The 18,682-nt window shown below is 40.8% G+C and overlaps 1 protein-coding gene across 1 annotated transcript; it reads left to right on the top strand.

The window, feature by feature from the left end:
• Positions 1–1,979: 1,979 nt before the first annotated feature.
• Positions 1,980–17,766, top strand: septin5b (septin 5b). Its single transcript, XM_058616817.1, has 11 exons — positions 1,980–2,693; positions 5,337–5,427; positions 5,924–6,010; positions 7,027–7,150; positions 8,181–8,315; positions 8,407–8,524; positions 10,502–10,603; positions 11,593–11,689; positions 11,815–11,950; positions 13,370–13,466; positions 13,556–17,766. The coding sequence occupies exons 1-11, from the start codon at positions 2,628–2,630 to the stop codon at positions 13,616–13,618; spliced, it is 1,116 nt and encodes a 371-aa protein (XP_058472800.1). The 5' UTR covers positions 1,980–2,627; the 3' UTR covers positions 13,619–17,766.
• The last annotated feature ends 916 nt before the right edge of the window (positions 17,767–18,682 follow it).

The raw sequence follows: 18,682 nt of genomic DNA on the forward strand, positions 1-18,682 counted from the left end.
CGTCGCCAAGCTCCGGGTCTTCCTGCGTAAGCCTGTTTCCGAGCTGAAGTCACTGTGTGACCCTGAGCTACGTGTGTGCATGTGTGTGTGTGATATTATTACACACAGGTGTTCTCACATGGACGGACCACACACACACACGCAGGTTTCTCACATTCATGACCGTTGTGTCCACGAAAGACCAGACATTTTATTTTGGGGTATATCCTCATTGTGCACTTACCCGGGGTGTCGCCATCGTCAATCAAATATCATTCGAAGCGACGTCACAATCGCGACCTTCGAAAGCAAAGGTGGAATTGACGATTTAACCACGCCCCCAGTGTGACGTCCTGCAGGGCGTGTGTGTGGCCCACTATTATGTGTGGCGTAACCACACATTAATAGTGATTACATACGTACAACGTTCTCTACACCACGCCACTTTGAATAGAGCGCTCTCAAAGTGTTACCCAACTGCATTGTGGGTCTGTTGCTTCACTTTTGTGCGTCAGATGTTGATAAAACTGTCTACTTTCCAAGTATTTGTGCGAAAACCAGCCAGTGAATCAAAACACGCACCAACGTACTAACCCTAACCATAACCCCACCAATCAGACCAAGTTTAAATGCACAACTAACTAAATAAATAAATAAATAAAACCAGTCGTCACATGGGGCCACACGGTGGTGTAGTGGTTAGCACTCTCGCCTTGCAGCGAGAAGACCCGGGTTCAAACCCCGGTTGGAACAAGGGCCTTTCTGCATGGAGTTTGCATGTTCTCCCCGTGTGTGCGTGGGTTTTCTCCGGGTTCTCCGGCTTCCTCCCACAGTCCAAAAACATGCAATGTGGGGATAGGTAAATTGGACACTCCAAATTGACCATAGGAGTGAGTGTGAGAGTGAATGGTTGTTTGTCTCTATCTGTGTGTGGCCCTGCGATGGACTGGCGAACTGTCCAGGGTGTACCCCGCCTATCGCCCGATGTAGCTAAGATTGGCACAGCACCCCCCGCGACCCTCTGTTGGAGGATAAAGCGGTAGATGATGACTGACTGACTGACTGACAGTCGTCACATGTACGGCCCAGGGTCACTGTGATTGCAGAGGTCACAGTGACCCTGGGGCCCATGATGGTGGCAGGGGAGTTCACCCATTGTCCCCACCTTAGCAGGCCTGCAGCAGCACAGGAAACAGTCCGTTATGGCAGCCTGTTCCTACCTCCACTCCCACGCTCTTCTCATTGTTTCCCTGCTGTTGTCTCCTCCTCCTCCTCCTCCTCAGGTAGGTGTCAGAGCAATTCTCACCAAACCTCGATCACTAACTGTGATCAGATCCACTGGAGCGTTTCTCACTGTGACACCTGTGCCTCTAGTGGTGTAGACTCTTTGTGTGTTTGAGGTATTACTTATGTTGTTGGGACACAGTCACATTGTCACAGAGTTTTATAAATAAACAATAAACATCTCCCATCTTAATTAGTGCAGTAAACAGGTTATTTGTGACGTTCATTGACTGTTGTCTCCCTCTCTTCTCAGCTGCTCAACTGTTAATGGAGACAGCCATTTTGTGCCACCATGTTGCCTCAGCACTATACATGTGCACAACAACCAATACTACAGTTTGTCCTTTCTGGTCTGTGAAGGCCACCATAGAACCCTGAAGAGCATGGGAAAGGGAGAAGTGCTTTTCTTTTTACAATCTGTAATCTCACCACTAGATGGCCCTACTTCTTACACACGATCTGTAAAGGCTTAAGAATTAAAATCAATCAGTTGTCTTGATTCTTTAAGTGTGAAGTTTACTTTGTATACTAATAATAATAATTTTATTTCATTATTATTATTCATTTATAATATTATAATTCATTTATTATAACACTAATATTCGTCATTATTATTATTATTATTATTATTAATAATAATAATAATAATAATAATAATAATAATGAATAAACATCAGTTGACTTATTTACCTAATAACATTTACAAATTACCATATATACACATTTATATTTTATTCTTATTTTTTTGTCATGTTTCATCAGATATGTTTTTTATAGTCTTGTTCTATTGTAACACAATCTCATAGTTTCTGTCATTGGTGCTCAAAATGATTTGAAGTTGAAAAAAAACAATTTATTCAAATAAATAGAGAATTTAATGAAGATAAAATTAAAATAATTAAATAGGACTAAAATTCGGAATAATGTTTATTATATTATTATATTAAATGTTACTATTAGTAGCGGTAGTAGTACAAGACTATGACGTTGTTGCACAGACAGACCGACAGAGTAACACTGCCACCCTCTGGTGAATCGCATGTACTGCAGACACTTGTTTTGCTCACCAACAGGAGGATTACAGTGCGCGCGCATGACAACTCGGCGTGCGTCGTGTGCAATGATGGATGCAGTGAAATGTGTGTGTGCGTGATTTGGATTCAACTCTGTGGGTGGACGCGCATCCTTCAGCTGCACGTAAGAGTGTGTGTTGTTGCGTGGACATCTCACTCGCTCTCTCAGTGAAGATGACGGCTAACAGCAGGTACAGGAGTCGCGCGCAGCCCCGTGCAGGTGAGCATCATCAGTAACAGTTACCGCTTCATTGATTAATCATTGATGAATGATTGTGTTTTATCTTCTGGATGTCTCCTGCTCTGTCCTCCTGCCTGACCCTTGTCTCCTGGAATCTGTCTCCAGATGATGGAGAGGTGAGAGATTACACAGCAGCACTCTGTGTTTGTGTGTGTGTGTGTGTGTGTTGGTGTTACTGATGTTGTGGGGACCTAAATCTATTAACAATCACATTATGTGAACTTTTCTTCCTTATGGGGACTATTATTAAATTTATTAAATTAAATTTGCATAATGTACAGTGTTACATTTGAAGGTGAAGACATACAATAATTAGGTTAGAGTTAGTAGTAGTAGTTATGGTTAGTAGTAGACTAGTAGTAGTAGTAGATCTTTTCTGGCTCTTATCCCTCTTTATTGACTTTGGTGTTGGAGAGTGAGCAGTTTACACACTTTAGTTCCAACAAACAGTTTATTAATATGTCATAGACTTAAGCATGTGTGTATTATTTCCAGAGTAAAGTGTGTGTGAAGTACAAGGGGAAAAAAATACTCCAGTACAGTACAGATACAGCATTTAGTGAAGTAGTTCTACTTCGTTACTGTACATCTCTGATTATTTCAGATGTACCCTTTGTTCTGTGCACACATGATACATTTACCAAAAACTCAACAGAACAATGTATCTTTGCAACAGAATAGATTTTTAAGACCTCCACACATCCTCCTCTTTATTTTCAGATACGCTGCATAATCCCACATATCATATATTTATGTCACCATGGTGCTGCTTTCACAGTTTGCTGTTTTTCATGTGTTGTTGGACGGCAGAGCTGAAGCTGAGTCAGAGCTGTGAGATCCAGCAGTCTGGATCTGTGTTTCTACACAACACTGTACGTGTGTTTGTGTAGGTGTGACACGCACGCACACACACACACACACACACACACACACTGCATACAGCCACGTCTTTCATCCTAAGAATTCAAGATAATGCACTCTACAGTAGATATGGCATGGTGTAAAACTCTAATGCATGATAGGAGTTGTGTGTTTTTGGACGGTCTGTGTGACATCGTCATGTACCATCTGCCTTCTTCAAGGCTCTGTATTCTGTTCCCTTCATTAAAAGATACAGTGTGTAACATTTGGGACCCATATTTATGTTTGTATAAGTAGGGGTGTGCGATATTGATGAAAATCAATATCCTGATATTTTTTGGGATTTTGCAGATAACGATAATTGGCGTTATTTTGCAATCCTCAAAAAATGTGTTTGTAAAAGCATCGAAGGCCTGTTGTATCAGCTCACTCTTGTTAATAGTATATTAGATGTTAATGATAATATTAACAAAATACAAATACTTGTTCAAGAAAAACAGGTCTTATTTATTAACTTATGCTTACTTCCCGGCGCTGTTTGTTCACTCATGTTTAACTTCAGCCAAACATGCAGCTATGATAAGTGTAAGTTTTAAATAACACATTTTTAATTTCTGTAGCCTTAAAGTAAGATTTGTTTTATGTGCTTAGAAAGCGCAAGGGACTTGATTAAAGGAGGAGATTTGGTTTCTTAGTGTTTTCTACAGAAGCCTGAAGGGACAAATGCAGACATCTATGATGCAGATGAAGCAAAGGTGACCGTTGTTCACTGACACACGTTTGTAGTCGGAACTTGGAATTTCATACACCATACAAACACTGGCACTTTTACCATTAATTGCACTTCTGTCATATTTTTTTAACAATAACTCAGTTGTACACATTGTACTGTGTAATTCTTAATCATAGACATGTTGCTACGCTGTTTTTTTGTTTTTTTACCATGTAGAGTGTTGTTATCAACTGATATTGCTAACAGTGGCTAGTCTGGTTTTTTCTGACCTTCTTAAATACATGGTGTATTTGTCGGCACTCCCATTTCCCAGTTCTGATTTTACATTTTTTAAGATGTTGCAGACGAAACCCAAGTCACCAGCAACGTACGACTTTGTTGTAAAGTCTTTGAGAACGTGGAAGGTTTCCCCTACCTGGGAAGCTACTTGTCCAGCGATTGCACTGTGCAGAAAGACATTGACAACAGGATTTGTGCCGCACATGCAGCATTTGGGAGGCTCTCCAAACGTGTCTTCCTAAACCATGACCTCAATCTCCATACCAAAATCATGGTGTTCCAAGCCATCCTTCTTTCCACCCTCCTTTACGGTTCTGAGGTGTGGTTTTCTGTATAGGCGTGATGTAAAAAAGCTGGAGCATAAACTCTGTGCGATCCTGCAAACCCACGCACACACGGGGAGAACATGTGACCTCCTTTAATGGACAGATCATTTAAATAAATTCACCTTACTGGTGGAGGTTGGACAAGACAAAAAGAATAAAACCAACCACAAAGATATTCACAAAATCCACAATGAGATGCAAAATACCCAGAAATTTAAGAGGCAAAACATGGGGCGATAGGCGGGGTACACCCTGGACAGCTCGCCAGTCCATCGCAGGGCATATTAAGACTTTATTCAGATAATATTAAGACTTTATTCTGGAGAGCTAAACAGTGTTTGTCTTCCTCCTCTCTCCATGTAATCAAATGCTCTGTCTCCCCCTCCCCCTCCTCCAGTGCCAGTGGCTGTTTGTCACACTGCATCATGAATCTCCCATGTTCTCACCCTCCGTCACACTCTCTTTACCACTTCAATAAAACATGGAGTGAATCGTGGGAATGTCCTACTAACGCAGAGGGCCAGATGACACTGACACTGTGTTTCTGTTTCTGTTTCCAGGAAAAGGAGTATGTTGGTTTTGCGACACTGCCCAACCAGGTGCACAAGAAGTCTGTGAAAAAAGGATTTGACTTCACCCTCATGGTGGCAGGTGAGAGTGGAGTCAGCATCGTGTCAGCGCCTGAATTAAAAGTGCTTTACAGAGCCCTTTCTAGTCTTGATGACCACTCAAAGCTGCGTTACGTTACAGTTTTTTGCCATTTACACATTCATACAGCACATCTATGAGCGGGACACACTGACATGTAAACTATCAGAGCTGGGAATCAAACCCACAAACTTCAAGGTCAAACACGAGTTTGTTGTAAATTCCAACTACACATGGAATGCACCATTAGCCACCTACTTAAAGGAATACTTCACTGATATGCATTTAGCTTTGTATTACTAGAATAGGTGCAGTATTTTTGGAAAAATTGTGCTTCCCAACCTCAGTTCCCCTGAATTGAGAAATATCTTCATTCTTTTCTTTATTACGTGCCCACCAGTGACTTGGTCATGTTAGCGTAACTGTTTACATTCTTGGAATAAGGTCCCGTCCCCCTACGAGTGGGTCTAAAACGTGTGGACACCTGTTTGTGTTACAGGTGAGTCCGGTCTTGGTAAATCCACCCTGGTAAACAGCCTGTTCCTCACCAATCTGCACAAAGACCGAAAACTGCTCAATGCTGAAGGTGAGTCACTAACCAATCCGACGTCTCCATTGCTGCCTTCTTCTTTTTCTTTTTCTTTTTCTGTGAGGAGTGAGAGTGGAAAAGCGTGACTGACAGTTCTCTCCGTCTTTATTCTTTGGCATACTGATTGTATAGTTATATTAGTTGTTTGGGTTTGTAGTTTTCGTTTGTTTTTGTGTGTTGTGGGACGTTAAATGGAGCCAGAGACACAAAAAAGGGAACTGGCGTTTGAAACAGCAAGGTTGAAAAAAAAATCGATGTGTTATTTTTACAAGAAACGCACAGTGATGTGAGCATCGAGGCAGACTGGAATAAGGAGTTGGAGGGCCAGCTGGTTTTCAGTCACAACACCACACTCAGTGGTGTATAATCCTCATGTTGAAAAATGGATGGCTGACCTACAGTGGAGGATCATACATGGAGCTATAGCTACTAACGGATACAGAGCTCGCATGGATCTCAGCACTGGGGAGGGATGTTCCCTTTTGTGGGCCGACAGTGACTCTAGAGCACTTGGTGGTTTCATGTCCTCATTTGGCAGACTTGTTTAAGATTTTGCACAGGTAGGTAGAAGCTCTGGGAGAGGTTAACTGTTGACCGTTCACTGTTAAAAAAAAGACAGACAAGGGTTCTCATTAATTTCTTGTTGGCATCTGCTAAGCTTGCAATCTGGAAAAGCTGCAAGAAGCAGGCGTCAGGTGATGGCTGGACAGAGCCGGTGCTCAGTCTGAAGGCCCTGGTCTCAGCCAGACTCAGGATAGAGCACTCGTTCTACAGACTGACCTGTAACCTGGGAGCTTTTGAGGAAGTGTGGGGCATCAGGCAGGTTCTGTGTTCAGTAGTGGGGGATGCATCAATGCAGCTCAATGTCTAGTTGTGTGTGTGAGTAAGTGAATTGATGAATCACTATTATTCATGATGTGTTGTTGAAAAACTTTCCTAATTAAAGTCAAAGTCTTCTTCTTCTTCTGTCTTCAGAGTAGACTGTCGATTGTTAAATGTCTTTGCTGTTTCAGAACGGATCAGTCAGACAGTTGAGATCACAAAGCTCACCGTGGACATCGAGGAGAAGGGTGTAAAGCTGAAACTGACCGTTGTGGACACGGTGGGATTTGGAGACGCGGTCAACAACACTGAGTGGTAGGTGTTTACTCTCTATGCTGACATGCAGCTATAATCACAAGTATGAGATTTTATATGAAATTAGTTTCTAACCAGTTTCTGAAGAGTGCAGTTCTTTCTTTAGTTCTTCCTTATTTATGTTTTACAATGTACAAAAAATACAGGTTTTCAAAAATCAAAACAAGGCAATCGTGATGGAAGACTTCACCCCATTCACGCAACAAGCCTCTATCGGCCTCTGCTGGTCATTTTGGCAAGTGTGGAAACACAAACAGACAGACACACAGTCACTAAAAACAATACTTCACACCCACTCTGTGGGGTGAAGTAAGAAGTAGTGCAAACACTGTTTATAGTCCAGCTCAGGGACAATAACATGAAAACATACAGGGGGAAAAAGACAGTTAGTGGTTTCACTTTGGTAATTCATTTTTATATTGCTGTAAAATATGTATAATAGATTTTAAGAAATACTTACAAGGAATATAACAAAGCCGTGGTGTTTAAGTTATGTGTTATTTTTTGAAAAAGATGTGTAAGTCCCAGTGTCAGTCAACGTTTCAGCATTTGCACTTAAATTGTTATTTATGTTGACGTTTTTTTTATCCTTTACTGGTTGAAGGTTTTGGTGGCGCTCAGAGGACCCTGAGTGTGGGAAACCTGGTTCAGTGTGTCCTGACTCTGAGCTCAGGTTACTTTTCTTTCTGAAACAAGCTAGAGTTACTCTTACTCTGGTTTTATTTTCTTCCCTTTTTGAAACAGAAAACCCTGAGTTTTTCCTCTTTTCAGGATTTTCATTAAATCTGATTCCTGAAACAGAACCCAGGTATATGAAGCAGCTTTTGAATACCAGACAGTAAATCATATAAGGAGGGGGTGATCTGGTTGTAGTTAGTAATAAAATGAGCTCAAGGAATAATGGCTGATTCTGTCGTTCCTTAATTCACTTTTTTCTATAATTTCCTAATAGCATATTCTGAATAACTGCTCCTGTTTTCATAACTAGATCTGATGTCATAATGTGATGTTTTATGTTTGTGTTTGGTAGCTGGACGTCCGTCACAGACTATATCAACCAGCAGTTTGAACAGTACTTCAGAGACGAGAGTGGACTGAACAGAAAGAACATCCAGGACAGCAGGGTGCACTGCTGCCTCTATTTCATCCCTCCGTTTGGACACGGGTAATTAGCGCACTCTCACATGTACACGTGGTATTTCCTGTATATCTGTGCATACATGGAAATGTTCTGTAAACTTCATGGGCTCCCGCAGGCTTCGTCCAGTGGATGTAGAGTTCATGAAGGCCCTACAGGACAAGGTGAACGTGGTTCCTCTCATCTCAAAAGCAGACTGCCTCACTCCCACTGAGATAAAGAAACTTAAGGAGCAGGTAGGACAACATATGATTCTCACCTCTCTGTTGTCCAGACGTAGTAAAAACTACTAAAAAGAGTTGCTGCACTGAGCTAGCCTGAGTCAACTCAACTAAGTCTGCCAGTGACTTAATGCAATGACCACAGAGAAGCGACGTCTAGCAGCTTTGGTATACATCCAACACATGGAGTTGTATGTATCGAGACCAAGACTGAGACTTTTACGTGGTCTCTGTCTCGTCTTGGTCTCGATACCCTCTGGTCTCGGTCTTATGTTGGTCTGTGGTCTATGTTTGCCCTTTGAAAAAATGCATCCAACATCCAACATCCCAGTTACATTGACTAATAGTTTGAATAAAATCCTATTATATTCAAATCAATGAAATGAGAAAAGTATTATATATAACATAATTAATAAGATATATGTAATATTACCTATAACAGGTGAGCTCTATGGCTCCATGAGTCTATGAAATATTAGAGGTATATTCTCAAGATGTGAAAATAGGTAAACAACCTCTATTTGAACATTAAAGGTGCAATATGCAACATTCCAACGGACGAGGTGTGAGGAAACAAATATTAACAATGTAAACCTTTACTGAGTAAGAAAAACTGTATTCTGCTCACTCCTGCACCTAAATTTGCATTTAGTGCAATGAGCAAAAACAGAAATAAGAGCTTCTAAACAAACTAAAAGGGTTACAACAGCTAACAGTGGACACAGCAGTATGTAAAAACCACACAGGCAAATGTCTTATGTGTCACCTTTCCTTTTTTGCCTATGTGTCTTTGTTTTAAATGCCCTGCAGCAGCTCAAACAGAAGGTGTCCTGAGTGCGATGTGTCTTAAGAACGTAGAGTCCTATTTAAGGTAGTGAGAACCGTGCACGGGAGAGGGCAGTCAATTATGGTGGTGATGATGATGACCTACAGGAGCACTTTTTTGTGAGGTGGTTCTTCCTTCCCTCAGGAAGTAAAGATGAGTACTGTGGTGTTTGTGCTCCAGGCCAAGCTCTCCTCAATGTAGATGGCCAGAAACTGGACGTCTCCTCAGAGTCCCCATTATTGTTCCTGCATCAACTGGTGATGTGCTGAACCCCATGCCACACCCGCCTTGTGTTGTTACTGCTGAGGGAGTCCTCTATCTTCACGCTGTATGCTGCCTTGGCCTTTCTGATTCACACTCTGATTCACACTCTGGAGCTCTAGTTGGGAAAGACCCAGTGCACTTGTCTGTGTTTAGCCCAGGACAACTGCTGTGTTGTCCTCCAAGTCCTGATCTTCAAAAGTATCCCAGATGGTACTTTTGAAGCAGACCTGTAGCTGATGAGAGGCACAAATCAGTATGATTAAACTCCTCTGTTATGATGTAAATCAACTCAGGATACATGCTCTGTTGACTACTGTGGTGGTGTCATGCAAAAGTCCAAGTGCTGGACTGGTGGTGTGTACACAGCTATGGCCAGGACCACAGTAAACTCATGCAGAAGGTATATGGGCCTGCATTTAACTGTCATGTACTCCAGGTCCTGGGAGCAGTGGCTGGCTACAGTCTGACATAAATGCATAGCCCCCCCTCCTCTGCTCTTACTGGCTCTGTTGGCAACAAATCATACAATCAGGTGATAACACAACGAATGGTATTGACGAAGTAGGAGTATGTATACTGTATTTTCCAAAACCTTGAACTAATCCTTTAAAATAATGCTTCATCTATTCCCCAAAAAAATTCTCTTTCTTTTTCATGAAACTCTGTATTTGAGTGTGAATAGTTTGGGAATATAAATTATATGGAGTCTTGAACGTGAGAATTAGATATGGACCCATTTTCAGCTTTTATTGCTGAATGACTCAGACATTTCTTCCACTGAGTTTTATCATGTAGGCTGGTGACCTGCTTAAGTCCAGCACTCACTGAGCGTGTGTGTGTGTGTGTGTGTGTGTGTGTGTGTGTGTGTGTGTGTGTGTGTGTGTGTGTGTGCGTGCTTCCAGCTAAGAGAGGAAATTGATAAATATGGAATAAAGATCTACCAGTTTCCCGACTGTGACTCTGATGAAGATGAAGAGTTCAAGCGGCAAGATAAAGAGCTGAAGGTAAGAGCCACTCTTAAGCATAATGATTTTAAAACAACATTAAGTTCTTTGGGCCCATCTTCACTTGGAACCTTTTACTCACAGCTATATCTTCTGCCTGAGGTTGTTTATAACTTGATTATTAATATTTAAATTTTTAAGATCCAATATGCAATAATTGAGTGTCTCTATCACAGAAATGTCAGACCATCGATAACCCTGATTTGGTCTCTCTCCTTTTGTCTGAAGCCTTTTTAGCCAAAGAGAAAGTTTTCTGTGGAAGTTAATCCAGAGACAATTTGACCTTCTCTCTACTTCCAATGACTCATTTTGCACAGTACTCTATATTTCTCTGTTTATGCATTTGGTTTATATTCTCTGCTTTAAAACTCTACGCTACTACATATCCATCCATCCATCTTCTACCTTTATCCGAGGTTGGGTCATGGGGGCAGCAGCTTGAGCAGAGAAGCCCAGGCTTCCCTCTCCTGGCCATGTTGTCCAGCTCTTCCCGGGGAATCTATGGGTGGTAAGCCCATGGGAAGGGGGACCCACGTTGCCTCTTCACCTGTGCCCATAAAGCCCCTGACAACAGAGCTCCTAGGATCGACATGCAAACCCCTCCACCATGATAAGATAGCAGCTCGAGGATGGGGCTACTACATATTTACAATGTTAATATTTCTTTCTTGACATTTTAACAGGAAGATTTTGTTTCAGCATCAAATTACTTTTCATTTGAATATGGCCAAGAGCGTGTGCTCCAAAAGAGGATATGCAGAAATACTGCAAACACATTTTTAGGATATTAGCCATGTTTTCATCATGAACAAGTGTCCTTGTCTCAGATTGATGCTCAGAAGCCAGTATCCCATACAGCCACCCTTCCAAAAAAACAAAACCGGTTGTACAGGAGGCAGCAATCCCAACATTTTGATGGGTGACATTTACTTGGTGGCACTGCTCCTTTAAATGCTCTGATACCGCAGTATGTGTGGTGTGTTATGCAGGAGAGCTCGCCGTTTGCAGTGATCGGCAGTAACACTGTGGTAGAAGTCCGAGGCCAGAGGGTGAGAGGGAGGCTCTACCCGTGGGGCATTGTGGAGGGTAAGAATCTCTCCACTGGATTCAATCTGGATCGAGCCCCGCCCCCCCTGCAGCAGGTCTAACATTTCAGTTGCCATGACAAAACAAGTTCTTTTCAGTAATGTGACATCTTTTCTTGTGTGCAGTTGAAAACCCATCCCACTGCGACTTTGTGAAGCTGAGGACTATGCTGATCAGAACCCACATGCACGACCTAAAGGACATCACCAATGACTGTCACTATGAGAACTACAGAGCTCAGATCATCCAGACCATGACCAGGTCTGTGTATCAATCAATCATTCAAACGTATTTATTTCTATATTTATATAGCTCTTTTCATACAAGGCAGTGCAGCTCAAAGTACTTCACAGAATAAAAATATAATAGCGCCTGTCGCCCATCTCAGCTGACATATGACTGGTATTATGTATTAAAAGTGAGGAAAGGAAGTGAAGTGAGGAAGCGGAATCAGAGAACTCTCAACAAAATGGTAAAAAAGTCAAGTGTAGCAGCCTATAATATAATAACTACTGTAAACACAATACCTTTTTTTTCTGTTTCTTATTGTAATAAAAGTTTATCATTTAATAACTGGCCAGTATTGTCATAAATAGGTTGTAGGGTTGTAATAAGGTAATGTTATGCCACCTGTTGTACTAGGGCTGGGCAATAATTGAATTGAATTGAATTGAATTGAATTGAATGACTTTATTCCACCCCCAGGGGGGAAACACACAATACTATAATACAATAATACAATACAATACAATAACGATATGTATCATGATAGACACTCAAGTGATAGCAATAAACAAAAACGTTCCATAAAGTCACTCAACTTCGTTAGGAACAAAAACACAAGGTTGTTTGCATGAACAAACTCAGTTTCTCTCTCGTAACCAAGTTCCGAAGAGGCGAGTTAGTAAAAAAAGGACACACTACCTCGCCAGTCTGGTTACTTAAAGTCCGACCACAGTCACGCCAATGTTGCCTACAAATTACGCCAAACGACCGTACCCGCCAAGAGCTTATTACTTATTATCAACAAAAGTATTGTACCATCTTTGCCGCTCACAACCTTTGGATTACACGCGTTGTACAGCACGGCCATCAACATCATCTGCCGCTACATGTGGAGAACCACAGACCGCCATGTTGAGGTGCTCTGCAACAGTGCCGTATAATGAAAAATCTAAACGTTACAAAGACATAATAGAGGCAGTGACTTATCACAGAGCCAAGGACATGCTTCCAGTCACCAATTCATATGAGTTAAAAGATACACATTTTCATGGACATGCTTTTTGCCCGAGTCAGAGGGCACACACACACACACAAAACCCCACGAAAGTGAGGGCCGGCACGGTGGCCGAGGTGGGATCCCGGCCCCCTTCTCACGGAGGGGCCGGTCACACCACAAAAGTGGTGGGGACAAAATTGTTGATCATAAATAGCGCTGGGGACATGTCGGTATCGGAATAAAACCCAACCGATACCCAACCCTACTGGTGACATGTCCAGGATGTGACAGGTGTGTGACTGGTGACCTGTCCAGGGTGTGACCCTGCCTTTCGCCCTATGTCAGCTGGGATGGGCTCCCTGTGACCCTCTTGAGTAGTAGTAAATGAATGAATGAACATATCTCCAAAAAGGTATAGATTTAATATTATGCAATAGTGTCAATCTGTTATGTTATAGTAAGATGAATGCAGATAAGCCAGTGGAGAGCCCCATCCTACCACTATCCACACCAGGCGTGGAGACAGAGAAACTCATCAAAATGAAAGATGAAGAAGTGAGTGCATAGATAAATGTCACAACCATGATGCTGATGTGAACTGATGAGGCCTGTCTTATAATAATCTCTATAATTGTCTCATGCAGCTGAAGAGGATGCAGCAGATGCTTCAGAAGATGCAGCAGCAGATGCACGAGCAGGACTTGTGACCCCTGATTTAAACCATCACAAATACAATATTTCTCCCAACACTTGTCAGAAATAAACTGTGGACAAAAAACAAAACGCTGGGAGATGTATTTTAAATCAACGTTAATGTTTTGGTTTAAATGAACCCTAGGGATATCCCGATACAACTTATTCACTCCCGATACGATACCGATATTGCAGCCTTGAGTATTGGCCGATACCGATCCGATAAGAATCATACATACTTTAATGACTTATTTTGTAGTGTGAAATTTTAGAATAGGCTTGATTAAGTGATATTACTTAAACAGAGAACAAAAGTCCATCGCGGGGCCACACACAGATAGAGACAAACAACCATTCACTCTCACGGTCAATTTAGAGTGTCCAATTTACCTAATCCGGAAGCCAGAGAACCCGGAGAGTACCCACGCAGAGAACATAGAAGTCATAAACGAACTTAGATTAGCCAAGTCACACTTCTTTCTCAAACTTTTGAATGATGCTAAAGGGAACAGCAGCGAAATTTGGAAAAGCATCAACAGTCTCTTAGGGAGAGCTCAACATCACACTGAAGATATCCAGCTCACAGTTCAGGGCCAGACAATAGATGACAAAGCCAAAATTGCCTCCATTTTTAATTCTTTTTTTATTGACTCTGTTCAGAGACTAGGAAATAATTTTAAGACTGGTGAACAACTCACTGACCTAAATGTTGCGGGACAGGGTTTTGACCTAGTCACAGTGACTGAAGAGGAAGTGAAGAAAGTGATTTGTTCTTTAAAAAACTCAAAAAGCAAAGATGTCTCTCATCAGGACACAGTGTTTATCAAAAAACATTCAACCACACTAATTCCTCCAATTACTCACTTGGCAAACCTCTCCATTATTCAAAGTTTCTTTCCTCCACACTGGAAACAGGCCATTGTAACTCCTATCTTTAAATCTGGTGATCGCAATATAGTCAGTAACTACAGACCCATTAGCATCTTACCAGTAATTTCCAAAATTGTAGAGTCATAAACCAACTTACAGACCACATAAATAGCTGTAACCCTGGTCTTGACTCAGCACAATTTGGATTCAGAAAACACCATTCCACAGAAACAGCCATCCTCCACCTAACAGAGCAAATCAGACTAGGTCTGGACAAAGGTGGAGTTGTTGGAGCTGTGTTCTTAGACTTAAGTAAAGCCTTCGACACAGTTAATCATAAGGTCCTTTTGTCTAAGCTCTCCAACGTCAACCTTTCGTCCAACACACTTGCATGGATATCGTCCTACCTATCCGATAGAAGGCAGTGTGTGAAAATTAAAGATGCAGACTCCAGCTACTTAAGGTGCACATTGGGTGTACCTCAAGGATCTGTGTTAGGCCCACTACTATTCAGTTTATACATTAATGACCTCCCACTGTATTGTCATGACGCAGAGGTACAACTCTATGCTGATGACACCGTCCTATACACACATGCAAAATCAGCTCAGCAAGCTGCTACTAAACTAACCAACGCCCTCGTTGGAGTTGCAGAGTGGCTCGACCGATCCTGTCTCACCCTGAATGTAAGTAAAACAAAAGGCATGTTCTTCTCCAACACCAAGCTGAACATCCCAGATGTAAATATCTACATCAGAGGTGAACAGATTGAGACCGTCAGTGAGTTCAAATATCTTGGTGTGCTACTTGATCCAAATTTGAATTTCAAGAAACATATCAAAAAGATGACAAAAACCATCAAATACAACCTGGCTAACTTCAGGCAGATTAGATCCTCCCTATCCACAGAGGCTGCAAAAATATTTCTGCATGCTCTTATTTTATCTCACATCTCCTATTGTATCACTTGTTGGGGGCAGGCTAGTCAAACAACAATCAGGCCCTTAGAATCCCTGTATAAACAGGCACTGAAAATATTTGACAAAAAGACACTTAGGTACCATCACTGTGACATACTACACAGGCACAATCTTCTATCTTTTGAAAATTTTAGATTTTTGTCAAACGTATGCACAGTCTACAAAATCCTAAAAGGCTTGGCTCCCACCTGTCTGCAAAGGTTTGTTTGTTACCGTGGCTCTGTACGGTCCACAAGAACAGCATCTGTACATAGCTGCACTGTACCCTTTCGCTACTCAGCATTTGGACAGGCAGCCTATTCTGTTAAAGCTGTCACACAATGGAACACCATTCCAGATGATATAAAAAACTGTGACCTGCTTGGTGGGTTTAAAGCTAAAATAAAAAAACACCTAAAACTCTCACAACAATGCACCCACTAATTTGCCAGTGGCTATTTGTGTGAGTGTATGTATGTGTGTCTGTGTGTGTGTGCACCTGTGAGGGGCACTTCCTACACTGCTGTATGTTCTTACTTGTTGCGTAATGTTTTAACTGTGCTGTATTTATTTTGTCCTTCTACATGACTACATGATTACCTGCTGAGTGATATTTGATGTTTTACCTGTGTTGTATTTATCTTTAGGTAGGGACTGCAGATGTAAATTAGCCCAAGGCTAACTCTGGTGTAATGCATCAAATGGTGACATTTATGTTTTTAATTGCACATGGTCCCTTTCAAATAAAATCAAATCAAAACATGCAAACTCCATGCAGGAAGGCCCTTGTTCCAACCGGGGCTCGACAACGGGTCTTCTGCGAGAGTGCTAACCACTACATCACCGTGTGGCCCGCACCAAAATGTAAATGTGCCAAATTAAGTTTTTACAAATAACAAAAGCAAACGCATACATTAGAGGGTAAGGAAAAGGAACAAGAACTAAAGAAATGGATGAAATATGACAAATCCAAAAATCAATGAAATAATCATTTTATCATTTTTTTCCACATTTACTGTACATATTTCAGTGTCATATGCTAATGAGGTCTGGGGGTCTGGGGTTTGGTCTAAAGCAGGATTTAGTTACAAGACGTGTGATGGGTCAGTTCGACTACTTCTGTCTGGCAGAGAACAGCCAGTGTTCACTTAAGCTTTTACATGCACGTGTGTAGATGTTCTTTGTTAAAAAACATGGGGTTAACTTACATTGCCAGCTTCTGTATTATAGCATTAGCTTACAACACAAATAAATCAATCAATAGTGAAATACATGTAAAAAAGAAAAAATAATAATAATTGTATTTATATTTATTTTGTGCTGGAGAATGACTGGTTTAAAAAAGTTCTGATTTCTGTTGGAAAATGCTGTCTATATTTGGTGAACCTAATGTTAAAATATCGTAGACTTGTTAGGTCTTCTCATGTGAATTTGACCTGTTTTTTCCTGCTGTCCCACTGAGAGCATAGAACACAGTTTAAGTGTAAATCTGGCTTGATTTTAAAAATGTGTGAGACACCACAATCTTTGAAACCGATTTTCATTGTTTTAATCCTGAGAAAACACAGACTAGAGGATCCAGTCAAGACACAGGACCACACACTTTTCACGGAGATTTAAGGGATTTGGGATCTCACTGAAACTTGTGTGATTTAAAGTGACCAGAATATCAACAGACATGGAGACGGACTGTCGGACTGACATCACACAATAGCTGTTGTGTGCATGTGATGTTTTGTGATGGGAAAAAACTAATCACTGAGATGACAGACTCTACAACATCCATTTCCCAGTCCACTCACTCACTCACTGTGGGGTTCTCCTTGCAATGTTTCACTGGCTTTCTGTCGAATTTAGAAGAGATTTAAAAATTTGACTAATTACTTTTAAAGCAATACATTTATATTTGAATTACCGGCACCTTATGAACCTCCTCAGGCATGATTCTCCTTACTGTTCCGACAGCCCGTCTGCTCACTATGGGGAATCAGTGGTGAGTTGTTATCATGTCGAGTGTCAGTACACATCTTTCTACTGTCTTTAGCTTTATAATATGTCATTCTTTAAACTTATAGAACATAAATTCAGTCCAAAAAAAGCATGTTTGGATTTCACCATGTTTTTTTTGCTGTTGTCATCTTCTCCTTCTTCTGTTTATGGGCTGTTTGAATTTACTGTGGGAGTGGAACATGTGTGTGTTAGTCTGACAGCCTAGCTTATATTTGCATATTATTATAAGTCAGTTTTTAGTTTGACTAACATAATATTTAAGATAAAAATATGTCCATCGGTTTCTGGTATGCGCTTGTTAAGATAAGACGTGTGCAGGAGCCTCTCTGCGCGCGCACATGTCTGTGACGTAGCTCTGAAAAGGTCTATAAAGTAATAAAGTAGCCTGACGGTCACAGACGTTCTGTCCTCCGTCTTCGCTGCTAACGTTAGCTGTGGCTGCCCTTGCGACTGGTTGCTTTGCATTGATGTGGTAGGCTAAACTTGAGCTGCTTCGAGACGGGATATCACTTTACCTTTATTAATGTGCCGTCGGGACGTTTTTGAACGCAATTAAAAAACATGCTAAATATGACTGTAATTAATTATTCACAATTAACGAGATAATTTGACAGCCACCAGGTTTCAGCTATCAGTTGAGCGTTTAACCAATACTTTTACCATACCGATGTATCTGAATTGAATAATACTAATTTATTGTACTTTTAGTTAAAGGGTGATGTATTTAATTTCCCAAAGAATTAATGTATTATTGTTATTTATTTTATTATAAAGACGGTATTTATTGTTGTAATATATTATATAAATATTATTATTTAACATATTTTAATTTGAACATTGCTGTTTTATATTACGTCTGTGTCTATTTTGTACCATTTGTGTTGCTCTGAATATTTCAAAAATAAATCTGGAGAAACTCAGTACTTTTTTTTACTCTTGAGTACTTGAGTAGTCTTTTCACTGCATACTATTTAACTCTTACTCGAGTTATTATTTTCATGAGTACTTTTCTACCCACTATCACGTCAGCCATCTTTTCCAGCATTTCGCATTTTAAATTCTTGTAATGATTTTTAACCTCCACCTACTGTGTTTTTTTTCATTTTAACTTTCACCTTTTTTTAATTTATCCATTTTATTTTATCTTCTGATGTTTGTGTTTACAAATAAAATTTATTATTATTATTGTTGGACATGCAATGACATGTGTTTAATAATTGACATCTGTGGTCCATCACC

This window comes from Solea solea, chromosome 19, assembly GCF_958295425.1.
Source record: "Solea solea chromosome 19, fSolSol10.1, whole genome shotgun sequence".
NCBI lineage: Eukaryota > Metazoa > Chordata > Actinopteri > Pleuronectiformes > Soleidae > Solea > Solea solea.

Coding starts and splice junctions, on each gene's coding strand:
- septin5b (XM_058616817.1), top strand. CDS start 2,628: ATGTCTCCTGCTCTGTCCTCCTGCCTGACCCTTGTCTCCTGGAATCTG. Junction 6,011..7,026: donor AAAACTGCTCAATGCTGAAG/GTGAGTCACTAA, acceptor TTGCTGTTTCAG/AACGGATCAGTCAGACAGTT. Junction 8,525..10,501: donor TAAAGAAACTTAAGGAGCAG/GTAGGACAACAT, acceptor GCGTGCTTCCAG/CTAAGAGAGGAAATTGATAA.